Source organism: Rhinolophus sinicus, chromosome 13, assembly GCF_057876585.1.
Source record: "Rhinolophus sinicus isolate RSI-liver-muscle chromosome 13, RSI-T2T, whole genome shotgun sequence".
Classification (NCBI taxonomy): Eukaryota; Metazoa; Chordata; class Mammalia; order Chiroptera; family Rhinolophidae; genus Rhinolophus; species Rhinolophus sinicus.
The window spans coordinates 42453044-42471901 of NC_142513.1; the positions used below are offsets into that span (position 1 = coordinate 42453044).

General features: G+C 45.8%; 1 protein-coding gene across 1 annotated transcript; it reads left to right on the forward strand.

The window, feature by feature from the left end:
• The first annotated feature begins 799 nt into the window (after positions 1 to 799).
• Positions 800 to 9677, forward strand: PAX1 (paired box 1). Its single transcript, XM_019717476.3, has 5 exons — positions 800 to 1085; positions 1516 to 2145; positions 3703 to 3845; positions 4386 to 4608; positions 9448 to 9677. The coding sequence occupies exons 1-5, from the start codon at positions 809 to 811 to the stop codon at positions 9537 to 9539; spliced, it is 1365 nt and encodes a 454-aa protein (XP_019573035.1). The 5' UTR covers positions 800 to 808; the 3' UTR covers positions 9540 to 9677.
• Positions 9678 to 18858: the final 9181 nt, after the last annotated feature.

The following is an 18858-nucleotide window of genomic DNA, read 5'->3' on the forward strand; positions in this document are numbered from 1 at the left end:
GCCCTGTGTCACTTTAGAGAGGAATGAGTTCAGGTGGATGAGCCTATCGTCAGGGAGACAGAATCTAGAATGTGCCCTTCTCACATGAACGAAATCACACCATGGGGGAGGGCTGGCTATTGAACATTGTAAAGATTTCCTGAAAGCAGGATTGGGGTATGGGCCAAAAATAGGACACGGCAAACTCCTTGAGCCAGTCGCTCTGAGCCACACTGAATGCTCGCCACGACGTTCGCATGCCCGAAAATGGGGCTCTGGCACCACTTTTTCCGTGGCCTCTGCCCAGGAAAAGGGGCGGTAGAGGCAGCCACACACTGACCACCTAGCCATGATCAACTTTAATCCTCTAATATCTTAGCAGTAATGGCGGTGGATTTAGCAATAACACTAAAACCAAAACTAGTACTAGCACTGATGGTAGTAGTAATAAATATTCATCACTTTGAAATAACTACCCTATTTTTTTATCAAAACCCGAGGTGTAAGGGGCTTCAAGGGATGCAGATGAGTGGGAAGTCCCAGGCCCAGCTGGGGTTAGGACTCGTGTGTGCGTCCGTGTGTGTGTGTGTGTGTGTGTGTGTGTGTGTGTGTGTAGAGGGGATGGGTTCCGGAGGAGGGCCAAAGAAAGAGGATAGGGGGAGGGGGTAGAGTTTCACTGCGGGGAGGGGGCACCGGGGTGCAGTGACGGGAACCAATGAGCTGCCAACTCGCGCGTCTTCGGCGTGACTGCCGAGATTGACGTGGAGTACACGTCAAATTGATCCCCGCGCGCTGCAGCCTCCCGGTCAGACGAATTTCTCTTAATCGGATGAAGTTCACCCTGGGCCTGGGGTCGCGGGCCTGGAGAGTGTCCTGGGAACCGGCGGCGGCGGCGGCGGCAGCGGGCCCGGAGGCCGGCTGCAGCGTGCTCGGCGGCGGCGCACAGCGCGTTTCCAGCCCGCCGCGGGGCCGCCGCGGCTCTCCGCTCGCGGGCGCCCTCCCTCTATGCCTCTCCCGCGGCTGCGGCGCCCGAGCTCTCCCGGACTGCGCCGGGCCCAGCCCCGGCCGCCCCGGCGCCAGGCAGCTGGCTGGTCCGTGCGCTATGGGTAAGGGGCGGGCGGCAAGCCGGGCGCGGGCGGGCTGACAAGGTGCGTTGCTTCCCGGCGCCTCCCTTTCCTCCGCCTGCTTTCCCTGAGAGACCTGGTTGTGGGTTCCCGACGAGCCGCGTTCGGCTCTCGTCCCTAGCTTTCACTGAGGGTTGAGGGTAGGGGCAGTTCGGCGCGTCAGGGGATGGGATGGCTCAAGTAGACGCCTCGAAAGGGCACAGAGGGCTGTAGGGCGCGGAGTCCTCCTCCGTGCCTACGCCTGTGCCTACTCCGAAAGCCAGACATAGGCTGTTGGCCCGCAGATTCTGGTACCGGTGGGTCAATATCCGAGGCGCGCCTGGGTGTCGCCTTTAGCCCTGTGCGGCCACCCTTGGCTAACCCGCCGGTATTTTCTCCCCTTCCTGCTCTCTGTGCTCGGGTGCGTCCGCAGAGCAGACGTATGGCGAGGTGAACCAACTGGGCGGCGTGTTCGTCAACGGCCGCCCCTTACCCAACGCCATCCGCCTGCGCATCGTGGAACTGGCGCAGCTGGGCATCCGACCCTGTGACATCAGCCGGCAGCTACGCGTATCCCACGGCTGCGTGAGCAAGATCCTGGCGCGCTACAACGAGACAGGCTCCATCCTGCCCGGAGCTATCGGAGGCAGCAAACCCCGTGTCACCACCCCGAACGTGGTCAAGCACATCCGGGACTACAAGCAGGGCGACCCTGGCATCTTTGCCTGGGAGATCCGCGACCGGCTGCTGGCCGACGGCGTCTGCGACAAGTACAACGTGCCCTCTGTGAGCTCCATCAGCCGCATTTTACGCAATAAAATTGGCAGCCTGACGCAGCCCGGGCCATACGAGGCGAGCAAGCAGCCGCCGCCACAGCCAGCGCTGCCCTACAACCACATCTACCAGTACCCCTACCCCAGCCCTGTGTCGCCCACGGGGGCCAAGATGGGCGGCCACCACGGGGTCCCGGGTACAGCAGGCCACGTCAGTATCCCCCGTTCATGGCCCTCGGCGCACTCGGTTAGCAACATCCTGGGCATCCGGACGTTTATGGAGCAAACAGGTCAGTCGTAGAGGCGTTCTGTAGCCTTCTTGGAAGGGGCAGAATCGGAGATTGGGGGGTGGGCATGAGGGTGAGGGCTCACACATCCTGTCCTCCTTGGACCGGTTTGGGCTCAGGGAAGGGCTGGGCTGGCCAGGGAGGCTGAGGGTCCCAGGCTTCTGTGGGAGTCCTCGGACATCTTGAACTTTTTATGACAAATGTGGAAAATATTTCCCAAATGGAAGAGCAATCGCCGACCACAAATTTGGAGGCCTGAAAATGCGCTTTTTCATTCTTGCAAAATGTATGCAAAACTATACCATCAGATCTAAGCCAAACAAATGGCAAAGTCAATTGTGCAACCCTTTCTTAAGGGTGTTTCGGGATCCCTCACCATTTCTCAAAGAGTTCTGTCCGTCCTAGGCCAAAAGGCTCTTTTGAGTTAAAGGCAAAGGGGCCGGCTGGCCAGTCTTGTCTAGTGGCCTAGATATCCGGCAGGCCCCGCGGCTTCGCAGGTTCTGGAGCTGGGATCTCCGGTGACAGCTCCCCAGGGCTGTGGTCATCCTGGGAAGAAAGCTCAAGAGGATTTGTCCTTTACCTGTAATTACAACTCAACAAACTGTTGGTTATCTCTCTCAGTAGGGGAGGGAGGGGGCGGAGGAGGGTGGGAGGTTTGGGCGGCCACCGAGTGGGGCTGGAAAGCAAGTGCTTGGGCCGAACCTAGTCCCTGCAACCAGGCAGGGGATGGCACTCTCTTATGTAAGCAGACTCAAGAGGAGGGTAAGAAGCAAAATTCACCGTAGCCCGAGGCGGGGAGGCAGAAAGAAACTGTGAAAGCTTAGCTCCAGTGGCAGTGGCTCGCCGCCGAAACCGCGCACACGCTGCTTCTCCTGGTGGTTCAAACCCAGTCTGGGCGATCAGCTGGGGCCAAAGCTTTCCCTAAAGCGACCTGTGCGCCGCTGGCTGGGAGATGACCTCACCAGATCTTCATTCAGATATGGAGCTTTCTCTCGGTTCCTTGCGTACACACGCCGGGGAGAAGCAGACATATGCCGGGGATGTGCACAGGTCGCTGGGTTGACGCCTCTTTTGGGAGATCCCGGATATCTTCCAAGGCCGTTCTGAGCAAAGCCGTCTCCTAGCCCTCCATACCATTGCTGAGACTTTGAGAAATCCTATAATTCGCACGAGCTTCCTTTGGATTTGAACTTGAACTTTTCTGGGTACCGCCTCTGGACAGCGGAAAGGTACTTTGTCCAGTTGCGCTCAGCCACTGTCCCACATTCCGCCTCTCTCCCGGAGACCTGTTTTGCGGGAAGCGGGTCGGAGGCTGGGAGGAGCGAGGAGAAACCTCTGCCCCGCAGGGAGTAAAAGCGAAACCCAGTGCCAGGCTGCCCCTCCGCCTCTGGTCGCTCTCCGAGCGTTTGGCTACCTCAGGTGTTTTGAGGACTCTCGGCTTCTCCCTCAAATTCGAGCTAAGTGCTTGTAGGCACGTATGTAAAAGTCCTGGCGGGAGGGCCGCGCGTGTGACCAGCGCAGATTCTGATGCCCCGACTAATCAGTCCTGTGCCCTCGCAGGGGCCCTGGCCGGGAGCGAAGGCGCCGCCTACTCCACCAAGATGGAAGACTGGGCCAGCGTGAACCGCACCGCTTTCCCAGCCACTCCAGCGGTTAATGGGCTCGAGAAACCGGCCTTGGAGGCGGATATTAAATACACTCAGGTAACCGAGCGGCAGGGGAAGGCAGTGTCCTTAACTGGGGGAACGGAAGGGTTGGGAGGGGGAAGTGGTGTGGTGGGGGAAAGAGAAAGAGAAAACTCCCCCATGCCAGGGAAAGAGTGTGGAGTGTGGGGGTGTCTGGCAGCCCCTCCACCGAGCGTCTTCGGGTCATTTTTCGCTCCTTTTCTCAAGCTCACTAGTTTGGGGGAGGCTGGCTTTCAAGGGGATTGAGTTGCTTTTTGCCAAGAGACTTTTGCTACAAAAACTGGAACGTGTAAGTAAAATAGCTGGTTGAGGACTCCCTTTTTAAAAATCCCAGCTGGAATACCATGATCGCCCTCATCTCTTATTATTATTTATAGCAACTTGAGTGGAAAATCACATTGCCAGAGTCCTTTCTAGGAAAATTAAAGGTCAAGCATTGCGTGGGGATAACTGAGGGGACGGAAGGGGGAAAGGAGGACACCCCGCCTCATAACTACGTGTGCTGGAGAACACGGGTTGCCTGATGCTGATGGTCTATCCCATTCTCGATCTGCACAGTCGGCCTCTAGCCTCTCCTCAGTGGGCGGCTTCCTCCCGGCCTGCGCCTACCCCGCCTCTAACCAGCACGGAGTGTACAGCGCGCCAGCCAGCGGCTACCTCGCCCCCGGCCCGCCTTGGCCACCAGCGCAGGCTCCCCCACTGGCGCCCCCCGGGACAGGCGTCACCATGCACAGCGGGGAGCTCGCCGCCGCGATGACCTTCAAGCATCCCAGCAGAGAAGGTGAGAGTTGCGGGTGGGGAGGGGTCGGTTGAATGCAGACGGGGTTAGGAAGGGTGCATGGGAGGGGGTGTAAGCGTGGGAAACAGTACCGCGAGAGATATGGTACCTGGCATAAATCCTTTCTTCCTCTGGGTTAAAAATTAAGCCAGTTTTACCCTCATCTACCTCTAATTTATTTTTTTTTTTTAAAGTTAAGCCAGTAGCTTCTTGGAGCAGTTTAATTTCTAACAGGTGTATGCCCTGTCCCTAGAAAGGCAGGCAGAGGTTGAGGAAGGCCCCAGGACTGTCCCCTCTGACTTATCTGAGAGAGAAGAAAGAAGGTCAAGTTTGGATCTGGTTCATGTGCCCTTGGCCAACTTATTGCTCCTCTCTGAGTCTCATTTCTCCATCTGTAGAAGGGTCTAGAAGCACCATCCAGGCTTGCCTTTCTGTGGCCTGAGGAGCGTTGCCTTCTGTAGTGGAACTGCCCTGGTACCTGAATCTGCACCTGGATCCTCCAGGCACTACCTACTTTTCTTTCAGGTTCCTAGTTTTTCGTTTTGTTTTAAACCACACCCTGATCTCCCTTTGGATTCATTTTTTAAAACACATTTTTTTTTTTGGGGGGGGAAAGGAGAGAAGCATTCAGCCATGTGCCCCTAAGTCTAGATTCTTTTGAACTCTGTGTGGTTTGGGGGTCCTTCTTTCTGTGGGAAATGTGGCTGGGGGTTCTCCCTCCTCTGACAACAACTTCTCCTCCTCCTTCATAAATTGACTCCCTGATAAACCAAAGTACCAGATTTGAGGTATTTAACTGACGGTCAACAGTGTGAGGGCATTTTCTCACACGAACCTTCAAGTTCTGGTTTTTCCTGTAACTTGGGAAACGCTTTTTTGACTTTGAGTCCCCCTTTTCCTCAGAGGTGAAAGGAGTGGGTGGATTTGCTAATTTCAAACCTCCCTGAAATTAGGTTCTAATCACCAAAATTTGCAACTTCCACTACCCTGGGAAAGAAAGGAGTCACCTCAGGGGCTCTCAACCCCAGCAGTTAGGGAGACAGGGCACAAACCTGGGGGGCAGTTTGGGGCAAAAGGGTGTTCCAGATTATAAAAGAACCTTTACCAGTTGATCCACTTCATACCCTCCAAGGCAGAAATGGAGGGCAGATGGCTTTGGGCAGCGGACAGGCAAAAATCTTTTATTTCCAAGGAGACATGACAACACGACCTCTTGGGGGGAGAGGGAGAAAATTAAGAAGCCATCAATAAATCAAGTGGAGGAACAAAAATATTTTTTATTTTCACCTTTCCTAGAACATAAACATCATGGCATATAAATTACAAAAATTGAGAATAAGAACTTCTTTAAGCTTTAAACTTAATTTAAATAATAGGATAATAGGATAATTTATAGGAAAATCAAAGTAAAAGAGATTTTAAAATTGAGAATTAGATTTCCTTTAAACTTTACACTTAAGGATTGATAAGTGGTCTCAGGGTGAATGCTTTGCCTAACGTCTTGTCCTTGACTCAAATATGCCTGTTTTCTGAAAAACGGAAGTTACCTGTTGAATTGGAAATTGAAATGGAATTTAGTGCATTATGCAAATTGTTTAACTAAGCAGGTTCATTGAATTAGAAAAATGTATTCACAAATTTATAAAAGATTTCCCCTAAGCTGATCCCAAGGAGAAGGAAGACTTAAAAAAGGACTTGCTGTCTGCAGAGCAATGCAGTCCTTTGTTAACAGAGCCACTTTGTTCTGGGGCATTTCAAGCTCTACATTAGAAACAAATTATGCCCTGTAGGCAACAATCCAAAGGTAAAACGCACAGTTCTGAATTCTAAGCTAATTCTAGTTAGTCGGATGGGGGGGAGTCATTGGTGGTTGATTTTCTTTAGAAGACAATTTTCTTTCAGAAATACAGAGCCATTGAATGGCACTTGCATTCATATCCCTTTTACCATTATATTCACTTCCTATTATGAAACATTCTACACTCAAAGTCTGTAGTAATAATTAGCTACATTAGTTATTAAATTAATAGCTTAATTTCCTGATTCTCTTTAAAGATACAGGTAAAGATCATTGAATAAATGAGGCCCATCATTAAAAATGATTTCTCAAACTGGCACACAAGTGTTTGTGGTTGAACAAGTAACATAAAAATAATGAGAATTACATACCCATTTGGGTTAAGAGTTTTTATTCTTCTCACTGGCAGAGAACCTGATTTCAAAGAACTTTCACACCCACAACTGGCCTTTGAAAAATTACAAAGCAAACTAATCTGAATCACTGCCTTTTTTCTACTCATTGCTTTAAAATTATATTCAAAGAAACTTATCCAATAAGACAACTACTATCACTAATTGTTGTTCAGTTCAGAGAATAGTAGGAATAACATTTATTGAATTATTTTTTTTCAGTAGGAAAAAAAATGTCTCTACCAAAAGAAATTTAATATCATGAATGCTCAGTAAAAACAAATATTTTCGATCATCTAGTTCATATATCCTCCAAACCAGGTGCAAATGAACGTTAGCTTTACCCTGAGGGAAGCCTAGTCAAATGTCAAGTTACACATCAGAATTTATTAATTTTATTTTGGTAAAGGGTAATGAGTCTGAGTTCCTTATTATGTAGGCAAGAAGGTATACTTTACATTTCCCACCTGTTGAAGGAAACTTTAATTCTTGGGAACCAAGAGAATAGAAAAGTTCCACTATATCTACATGTGGAAGGGCGCTGATATTCTGGGAATCTCCACACCCATTCAAATGTCTTTTCACAGCAAGCGTAGGATCATCTCTCCCCATCTCCACACACAGGTGACAGACCCCACCAGATGTTCCCTCAAGACAACTGGTATTTACAGTGTGTTTTCAGAAACCTTCAAAACCTCATGATTCTAAAATCGTTTCCAGCGGGGCTTTGGAAAGACTAAAGATTTGTAATCAAATCTATAAGATACTGCATATGCTCAGAGAAAATGTATTGTTTATATTTGTTACAGGTAACTCACATCTTCATTCCAATTATCTCTGATCGGGATTTGGTCTTGAAAAATCAATCCAAAAAGCAAACTTTGCCAGGAAGCACTAGGACGTAGGCCACCAACCCTGGTCTAATTTCACCCAGCCCTGGGAGAGAGCTGGTTCCCAAACCCCACCTTCGTGCGCCCCCCACTCCCATTGTCCCAGTGGCCCTAACTTAGCATTCCCAATATTTTAAACAATGCGTGTCTTCCTAAGATTAAAGTTCCAGCCCTCTCTGGGGCCCAAGCCTTCCAGAAGCCCACGACAGAGCCACTCACGTAGCCACGGGTCCTGTGGGTGGGAAAGGAGGGGTGGAGGGCTCTGTGTAGAGAGACTGGCATGGACAGAGCTAAAAAACGCAGCAGCAGGATTCGCCCTGCCCTGCCGAAGGGGTGGAATCTATCTCTGGGCTCCCGGGTGTTTATTTTTCACACTTTTTCTTGCTCGTCTCTAAGGTAACTGGCCCTTGGCCTACAAACCTCCTCCTCCTCAGATGTTTTCTAAACAGGTCCTCTCCTTGAAGTGTGTGTACAAGGTGGAAAAGAAAACTTCGTTGGCCACTGTCCCAAGAACAGTGGCCACAACTGTGTTTAGGAAAGAGAGCCAAGAGGCGGGAGAGGGGGCATAGTAAAGGGGTCACTCTGTTCTGGAAAGGTCTTTAGACCCCTTCTGAACCTCTGCTTAACCAGATGTGCGTGCATGCGTGTGCGTGTGTGTATGAGCGTCTCTCGCACAGAAGTGTATGACTCAGCTTTGCGCAGCCACAGCAAGTTGCGCCTGGAGCTGGGGCGGGGGCAGCTTCAGGGGAAAAAAAAATTCCAGAGTTGCCCTTCATTCCCAAATGAGGGGCTCCAATCCCCGCCTTTAAAGAAAGACTTGTTGAGGGGTGGAGAAGAAAGCTGAACATAGGGCCTTTAGATATAAACAACCTCGTGCCTCCTAGTGCTGGAGAAGCTGAGCGGAGGGGGACTGGGAAAGGAAAAATAGAGGTTGGGCAATCCTGGCATCACTTTTCTGGCTTCCAGTAGCAAATTTGGACCCCTTCCTCAAACCCTAAATAATATAGCAACGCACAGAATGCCGCCTGATGGCAAGTCCCCTGTCACTTAATCCGGAGCCCCCTAGGCCTCAGGATGTGCTGTGCCCACGGTGGTGAGGGAATCTGAATTCCCCGGCCACGGAGGCATAACGAAGTTGGCCGCTCACTTAAAGCGCGGCCGCCTCCTTTGTCAGAGGAACCTAGGCCGCCCCGGGCCCTCCACAAGGAGCGTCTTTGGTGACCCGATCCCCACTCTATTACCCCTGTACCCCGCGACATCCCCGAGCCGCTTTGAGGGACAGCGGACCTGACGCGCTGGCAGCTCCTCGGGCTTGGTGTGCGGCCCTGGTCTGGGGAGGGTGTGTGGATCTCAGTTGCCTGCTCCCTTCCCCAGAGGTTTCGGATCTGAGAACGTCTCTGGCCCTAGGGTACACGGGTCGGCATCACCTACCTGCACTCAGCTATCTTCTTTATTAAGTGGGCTCGAGGCAAAGGAAATTGCCCCGGGTCAGCAATCTGGGAGCATCTGTCAAATGGCCTTGCCAGAACAACCACTTGCTAAGGCTGCCCTTGCGAGTGACTCCTTAGGGGAGGAGGAAGGATGGGCGCCGCGGGACGCGTGGAGCTCCTGGAAAGCCCGGCTCTCTGTTTCCTTTCTCCAAACCCCTGAGTGTCGAGCGCGCGCCGCAGCGTTCACCTCCGGATCCTCGCGCTGTCACCCCGGGTCTCTGGTTCTGAGCAGGCCCAGGCAGTGACCCGATGCCCCTGTGCTTCCTTCGCAGTGGCCGACCGGAAGCCGCCCAGCCCCGGCGGCAAGGCCTCTGACGGCCTCAGTAGTTTACGCGGACTGCCCATCCCGGCCTCGACCTCCTAGGGGTAGCGCGGCCCGGAGCCGGAGCCGGACCCGGAGCTGGGAGGAGGCGGTGGAGTGGCTGGCGGACCCCGGCGCGCAGCTCGGCCCTGCAGCCCAGGCGGCGCCGCAGGACCCGAAGACACGCAGAGGAGGTGCCGGGAGCCGGCCCGCTGGGACACGCCGGGTCCGCCCCAGGCCTCGCTCTGCCCTGTAGCCCCGGGGCCACTGTTCAGTTGTTGACCAGTATTTCAGGCTTTCCTGAGCTTTGGCTTTAGACTGTTGTACCCTCGTCGCGATCTTTGCTCCGACGTGGCCTCCCTCTCCTTGCCTTTTCCTACTTCTCCCAGAATTGTTCTGTACCCTCCGTCCCTCCCTCCCTTTCTTTTTCCTATCTCCCTCTTTCCCGCTATCCCCGAGTCCCTTCTTTCTTCCCTTCCTTCTTACCCTACCTTCTTTTCCTTCCTTCTTTCCCCTTCCTTCCCTTTGTGTCCCCTCTACCTCCTCTGCTTTCCTCTCTCCTTCCCTTTCTGACCGGTCTACTGTGCTCCCTTTTCCGTGGTCCAACGCGTCCACCACCTTCTCTTTCGTGCCTTTTACAGTCAATGATTCTGTTTCTCCTCGTTCCTACTGCTTCTCTGACCACCATCCCCTTTCAAGAGAGTCCTAGACTGGTCTCTGTGACAGTCCACACTCCGGCAGCTGGGACTCTTTAGCCTCCACACCCTCGGAGTTTCTGGCCTAATAGAGGGGTCGCGAATCTAGGAAGAAGACAGAGAGGCCACAGCCTTTATTTTATATTTTTATAATGAACCAGAACAAAACCCCTGCGAATTATCCTCTCACCCCTCTTCCCAGGATATTGTCCAGAAATCTGTATTTTGTCAGTGCCCAGTGGCTGGGCTTCTCTTTGCTTCCTCTGAGATGATGTCACCTGAAGAAGATTGGGGTAGGAGGAGGGGGTACTGGGGCCATTGGTGTTTTCTCTAGTTAGAAAACCACGAGTCCTGGATGTGCCCCTTCCCACCCCTCCACACCTAACCTAAGGGAATCTGGCACATGGTAAATGCATAAACATTGTTTCTGGGGTGGGGGTGGGGGTGGGTCAGCACACTTGTTAATTTAAACCACAGACTGCTTCCGGGTACAAAGGTGCAATCTGGCTTCTGGTTTGCAAGGGGTGGGCATCTAGAGCGGGACACAAGAGCTGTTAACTGCTCCCAAATTTTGGCGCACTGGTGGCGGGACCCGGGACACAAAACTGCAATTTTTGTAGCCATAAAAGATGTCACTGGTGAGAGTCTGACATCACCTGTTAAACGTGACTGCCTTTGAATAAAGGAAATCATCTGAAGAACGCTGTGTAAGGATGAGGAAGTCTGTGTCCAGTCTGGAGTGTGATGTAGACAATCCTCACCTACTCAAGCCCTGAGTTTCCAGCATAAACGCTATTAAGATGAAATTATTTTATTTGATTACTCAGTAGCACTTGCAGCCCAGATTGGGCAGGAGATGGAAGAGAAAGTGAAATGGGAGGAGCATTTTGAGGGAATTGTCTCAGGAAACTCCAGGTCAGCCTTGGGAAACTGAGGTAGAGAGGCACTATGCAGAAAGCATCCTAAAAGGAAGTTAATTCTTAGAGGAATAAAGTGGCCAAAAGGCAGTGAGCAACAAAGGATGACTTTTTCAGAACATTTCTAACATTTGAAATCTTAAGAAAATTATCCCAGGCTACCAAATAATTTAGGGGTTTCTAACTCCAAAGGGGTTTCTGGCTAGTTGCTTTGTTTCTCTTTCCTGTATTTGGCTTTCTAAAACTGACAGAAGAAACTTTTGAATTAAAGGTTTTGCTTGTAAATGGAGCTGCGTGTTTGGATGTGTGGAGGAAATCAGTAGAGAAATTATTTTTGTTGCATCTTGCGACCATATCTGCTGAAGGTATTAATCATAAAATAATATCTGCTTTTGCTTTTTAATATAGAAAGTTTTCTTCCCAGGTTTTCAAAGTCACTTGCCTTTTTAAAAAGTTCAGGTTTGTAGATAGGCATATTGAGGGCTAGCCATTTGGTTTATTTTCTCAGGACTGTATAATAGCAAGCTATGAATTACAGAGCTTCAGCACAGAAACTGAATGATACCATCTCTTCAGAGAGCCAGGATTGGGGCTTGAAGTGTGAGCCTGGAATCCTCAGCCTTCGGTGCCAGCATTTCCTACAGAGAAGCTGGTCATAAAGATAATAGGAATAAAGTATGAAAAAGAAGTATACTGTCAAGTTCCCCATCCTCTCAACCTATCCTTCTGTGCTTAGATGAGCTTTACATGCTCAGTCACCCACAAGATTTTCACACGTCCATCCTTGCTGCTTGGAGGACTGGCTTGCTGGGCCAGAAAGAAGGCATCTCAGTCCTTTGGGAAGAAATGAGAAGAATCTATATAACCAGCCTCTCTTCCTGAGTTGCCACAATTCCCATTTCCCTGCCACTTCCCATTTCTATGTTTGGGCTGCCCAGGGTAAAGGGTGAGAAGAGCTGGGAAAAGCAACCCAGGAAGGATGGAAGGTGCCTATGTTGTAAGTGCCCCTTGCAAAGTGAGGAGCTTTCTAAATATATCCCTGTGGTTCCCCATGACTTGTGGCTGGAGGTGGGTCTTTTTGAGTTCCTTTGCTCCGGGGTGAGCATTCACAGAGGAGGGCAGCATCCAGTCACAGTGTCAGCATTCTTTGACATTTCATGTGGGATATGCTGGGAGATCCTTTTTCTTTTAAGGCTGAGGGCCATGGGAAGTCCCAGTGAGCTTGGGTTAAATCCCTGCTCCACTGACATACGATGGAGGCCTGTGACCTCTCTGAGCCTGCGTGTTTCTGTGAAATGCACCCTTCAATGTGGTGACGCCCACGGTGATCTGGCCTGGAGGAAGACTAGCTCTGGAGTTGCTTCACCGCTGTGGAGGTGATTTTGCTGTTAACAAAGGGTAGGAGAGTCATTTCTATGCTTGATGGGGTCCTGGAATTTAAACATTTTTCAAAAGAGCCCATTGGAATCTTAGTTCTCCGTGCATATGGATCTGTGGAGGTCCTGGGGACATGTGATAAAATACATGGTACCATGTTTGGTATGTTTGGTAGAATAGTTTGAGAATCACTCCCCAAAGGCAATTTGTTTCTGCTGTAGCACTTGCCTTTTATTTATTTATTTTTTGAATTTAAGATTAGGTTTTTTTAAATATAGAGAAACACTTAAAAAATAAAAGACATATAATCACTCAAATAACCTTTTGGTTTTTTGAAAGAATCAAAATGGTATATATATATATATATATATATATATATATATATATATATATATATATTTAGAAAATTCCAGCAGTATGGAAACATTGACATGAAAAGTGAAAGTTTCTTCCTATCCTCATCTATGTCCTTAAAGGTGAACATTGTAACAGTCTTTTATGAATCCTCCCAGGAAGAAAAAATGCAGACAGCAGAATATTTCTGCTTTTATATATATGCTATTTAAAAGTTCACAGTAAAGAGTTGTGCTAAATACACACAGATATGGTCTGGAGATCTGATCTTTGCATACTAGCAGCTTCAAATTCACTGTATTGACTTCATTCTATTGAATGGATGCATTATCAACAAGGGTATATTAAAAATACAGTATTTGTAAAGATGGCCAGCTTCATGCTTCAAATGACTAAAGACAGGATTTTGTTGCATTCATTATTTGAGGAAGCGCTTAGGCTGGATTGTAAGAATTTCTCTGGGAAAGGTGGCTGCTTTTCGGCAAGGAAGAAGGGAAGCAAAACCAAAGGGAAGGAGACAAAGGGACAAGAGACACAGAGAACTGTCCTTCCTGAACACAGCAAGACTTGTTCTGCAGGTCACTGAAGTGGGTTCAAAGCTGCTAGGGGCTGGGGAATGCTGTTTTCCTTTCCTTTGAAGGGAGTTAACCTCTAGGTCAGGAAAGAGAAATGGAGGCAAAGGGGTGGGGAAGAACTGTGAAGAAATATTGAATAAGATATAAAAACCAATACTGGCACAAGCATTCTTTTTACCTATCCCAAGTTTACTTGAAATCCATGTGGAATTAACCTCCTGATGCATGAACCCTGCTCATTGATAAGTGTGTTTCCCTGTTTGTTTCTTGACTCCTGTTAAAGAAGATGGGATTGATTTAGTTGAACAGTGGTCTGGGTTAAAGCACTCTGTAGGTTTCCGGGTATCAGCCTCCCTAGCTAGAATTACATTGGCCTAGGTTTCTTTTCAAAAGAAACTCTACCAGATCCATGTTATGCTGGATAATATGAATTTAGAGTCTTGCCAAAATGTGCCTGAGGAGCACATGAAAGGATTGTGCATCCAGACAGGCTATGTAATGGGAAACATTCGATTCTGTTCTTTTAATGGGTGGGAATTATGCACAAAATGGTATTTGGTCTTCACCTTGACCTCGCCATCTGAACTATAGCTTTACTCACTGAAGAAATGTCTTGTGGCTGAGATATTTCTGGCCAAACTATTGAATCTCAACTAAAAAAAATTCTGTTATTAGATTCTTTTATTTTTTTAAATGGAAAAGCAAGGAAGAATCACACTGTCTTCTTTTTCAAGGCATTAAAATGAAAACCACACATTTAGTCATAATCCAACTTGGGAATTTTAAACACTTGGAACAATTATACTCAATTTATTCCAGTCTCTTCTTTGGAGTTGAAACCGGTTGAAACCTCTGATTCTCTCTAAACAGCTTTCTCCAGGAGAAGCAATCTATGGTCCTCGTTGGGGACACATATCTGTTTCTGGGCTGGTCAAATGCAGAAGTGGAATCCCAATTACAGTTTTCATGGGTGATGGAATTTCAACTGCATAACAATTTAACCACCTGGGTTGCCTCCACTCTATTTTCTTCTCAAGGACGAAATAAGCTGATTAAGTGTTCATTCAGCTATTAAATTACATTTCATACTGCAACATTTTATTTTATTTTTCTCCGGTGAGATATATTGACTTGATGGATTATCTTCAGTCTTATTATATTGGCCACACAATTTTCATTTTGGGGAGTTCTTCCAGTCTTTGGTGGATATGTTTATAGCTTTATAAAATTTTATCTAAAACAAAAACAACAAAACAAAAAAAATTAACTAGATGGCTTTGATTTAACAACAAATCTCTTGGATGAAAATTGGGCAAGATAACCTGAAACCTATGTAACTTTACTAACAATTGTCACCCCAATAAATTTAATAAAATAAAATTTTTAAAAAAAAAAAGAAAGAAAAAAGAAAATTGGACAAGATATTTGAATAAATTGAAGGAAACGGATTTTTTTTTAAAAGAGTTGAATTGGAGCTTAAAACTTGTGAAACATAAAAAAAACCCCAAAAGGCTCCTGTGGCAAAGAAGTTGTAACATGATTTGCTTGATTTAATACACTAAAAGTATCATCTGGCCACCAGGGGGAGCACACATTGTTCTATGAAGATAAAAGTTGTAAACAAAGATAACCCTAAACGTAAAAAAGAATTCATTATTTTGTTAAAGTGATAACCTGTCCAGTTGTGAACATCTGCTTACAAGAGGAGTGCTTTTGGTGTTATTTTTATATTATTATTGTAATTGATAATCAGATGCTTTGATTCTGGAGCAAAGAGGACAGGCTGGGCATATGGTGAAAAATGGATTTTCTAGGCTCATCCACATGGAAATTATCAAATAAGTTAACTGAGAAGTCAAGAGCACTTCAAAAATAAGTTTCACTTCTAACTTTGACATATATATATCATATATATATATATATATCCAATTCTTTGAATATAGAACAAGTAAATGAGTTTTAAAAAGTAACTGAAACTGATGTTTTTAAGAAATGAAATAAATTTTATCTGTATTTGTGCAATTTTGATATTTCTGATTAATTTGTGTTTGCAGCTTCCTAATTTTAAGCGACGTGTCCATTTTTAGTGATCTCTTTGACGTTCTTAATCATTTAAAGGCACAATTCACATTTAAAGTAAGGGTCAATATATTATAGAAAGACGGCAAACAGCAAAGAAAATGACTATTTCCTCACTTTTCTATTCATTTTAGGATAAAATCCAGAAAGATTTCTCATAGGTGGGGTCAAGAGAATTTCTTCCTTAGTTTTAAGAAAGAAAGGGAGCCTTTCTTACTATGTTTAACCTGGATTTTTACTTATATTAAACTCAGACTATCAGCTGTGGAACACCACCCTGTAGAAAGTAGTGGGAAGAGATGACACATGTGGTGGCTAAAAGTTAGCAGAGCTGGCTGGGTTCAAGTCTTAGTTTTAACAGTTAGCAGCTGTGTCACTTTGGGCAAGTTTAGACAAAACGTACCAGCCTCAGTTTTCTTGTCTGTTTAATGGAACTGATATCTCACTCCCTGGGCAGTTGTGAGGTTTACATTTGATGTGTAAAGAGTAGAGACTTACTTTGGGTTCTGGTCAGTTGTTATTAGTATTATTATTATTGTTGTTTTCCTCTCTTTCTGCATTCTCAGTCAGCATTTTATGGTGGATTTAGTCATGCCATAGCAGACTATATTTGCAGAAACCATCGAGACTGCTAGCTAGTCTCTGAGTTTACTGAAACTTTCAACAGCATGAGAGGGAGCTGCCATTGTCAACTACTAATAAAATCTGATAGCCATGGGACATTCACCAAGACCTTAAGAGTACTTGATGATTTCATGACTAGACCTGTGAGGATTAATGACTGGTCCAATAACCATCATTACTACTTTGAAGTAGATTTTCTGTAGCAAGTCCACTTAGATTGATGTGTGTGACCAGGCTTCCTGTCAACTCAACACGCCCAAAACTAGTGTACAGAGACCATGTCCTACTCTGTTCACATAAAGGGGGTTAAAAAGCTTGTTGCATCTGCTTCTGACCTTAGCATGCTGATTTTGAGCAACCATGTTGGGCTTTGGCTTGTGTCTTCCTGCTCTTTGAGGAATAAATGAAGTTTGTTAAGATAATGCCTCCCTATTTCTGACTCCATCCCTTTGGCTGGCTGCCACTGGGCACACACCAATGGGGACACAAAGAGGTAGCACAAAAGCCTCCAACACAGTGTCTTCAGGAAGAGTCACAATGAGAGTCTTCCCTCTTGTTCGATACTAAGAGACTTTTAGAGCCATCAGGAGAGGAAATGACCTGTCCCCATCAGATGTCCATTTCAGAATTCAAAGTGTAGGTGAGACCTTCATATATTGCTGAAAATTAATTAGAGGAAATTCACAAATGTTCAAATCCTTAAAAAAGACACACCAAATTTGTGTGACAAAATAACATTTAAAAGGTAGCTGTAGAATTTAGTATTTTAGTAACATTCATATACATCCATCTAGATCTTACTTCACAATGCTTCTTTATTTTCATGAATTTATTCCAAATGTTTATAGCCGTATTAATCATGTGTGAAAGGTACATATTAATTGAATATGGCAGTTGGGTTTTGACTTGAAGTTATTTGGAGTTTATGCTCACAAACTAGATGCTTTCAAAAGTAAACAAAGACATTGAAAGATTTATAAAAAGATTCTGTCACATATTGTAAAGTGTAAAGTGTAAATGAATTTTTATAAGCATATGTATTTCATTTCTCTTATGATATGCATGAATTTAAAAATTAAAAGAAAAATGCTGGCTACAATGTGTTTTTAGACTTTAGACTTTACATTTAGACTTTAAAAATAGTCAGAGGTGGCTAATATATTCAAAACTGAGCAGACTCCTCTATCCTACTATGTCATTTGAACCATGGGATAATGATTAACATTGCCCCCGAAAGGGTGTTTTTTTGAAAGAAGCTAGAGTGGCATTGGCAATTTGAATTTCCATTTTTAAGCACATTCTGCAGTTTATGACTCATTTCTTCCTGTACAAACTTCCAGGTTGCTATGCTCAACAAACTATCACTCTCTTTTAAATTTGTATAACACCATAGTCAAGTAAAACAGTTGAGGCATCATGATATTTACACTGAAGCGAAAGAAGCCTGAGAAAGGAAAAAAGTGTAGGGAAAACAATATTCGGGTTCCTATGGTCACATGGAAAGGATTCTGTCAAAACTTTTAAACAATGTTTGTATCTGAGTAATTCCTGGAATCAATAAAAGACTTACAGTTCAGTCAAGAATGTAGCCAATGTTTTATTTCTAATTGTCATGATAACATAGCTTAAAGGAATTATTCAGGTTGTATTAGGCTCAGCATCAGAAGAAATTTTGGCTACAAGAATTTCATTCCATTTAGTTCAATGAAAACAAATTAGCATAGAGTTTTTTTCTTGCAAGTTCCACTGTCAGTTATCAATTGCTGTCACAGTTAAGTATTGGTCCAGTAAAAGATTTCTTTTGAGAGTTTAATACACGTGAAAATAATAAATGGTCTAGTTAACTTCCATCTGTTTTGATCAGTGTAGAGCCTTTAAACTCAGAATTTCTTGGACGAAAAAATAATTCCCATACCCTCATACATGTAAAATATTCTTGTTTCAAAATAAGTATTAGGGATTTAAAAAGGGGGTGATATTAGGAGGAAAATGTTCTAATTTTGAAAGAGCCATTTTCTTTCCTTCTCTTTTTAATGGTACACTCTTGTATGGGTGGAAAGGTGAAGTCCCTTGTTTGTCCCAAGCTTTTGTTGCAGAGAAAGATACACCATCAGTGACAATTAATATGGAGGTTACAGTTTTTAAAGCCAGGATGTGAGAGAACAGGTTGCACAAACATAGGCTATCATCTTATATTATTAAATTTGCCCTATGAAGTGTACAGATTTCCTCCACCCCCAATAATAAAAGTTAATATTTATTATGCTCTTATTAGGTAAGAGCCATGCATATTTCAAAATACTTTTTGAATATTTTCTAATTCTATCCTCACAGACCTTGGGGAAGGTACTATTTCTATTCCCAACGGCAAGTGAAGAAATTAAGGAACAGAGGGGTAAAATGACTTGCCTGAGGTTATGCAACGGATAATGGCAGGTACAGAACTTGAGTCCATACACTATTGTCTCAGAGCTTGTTCTTAATCCCTGCAAAACCAAGAGATTCTGATAAGTCCCTTAGTTGTTTCATTCTCTTTTCTCCCTGCTCCTAAGTGGAAAGTCTCTGCCCTTGATGTCTTACCTGTTTCTGATGTCTATATAATGTTACATTTGGAGAGTCCTTACATTTGGGTTAGCTCCAAAGCAATGCAGAGTTATCATTTGAACATGACATTTGCTACATTATCATGGAAGTATAGCTAGCTACTACAGTGTAAAAAGCCATTCTAAAATGTAGTGAATTAAAGCAACAACAATTTATT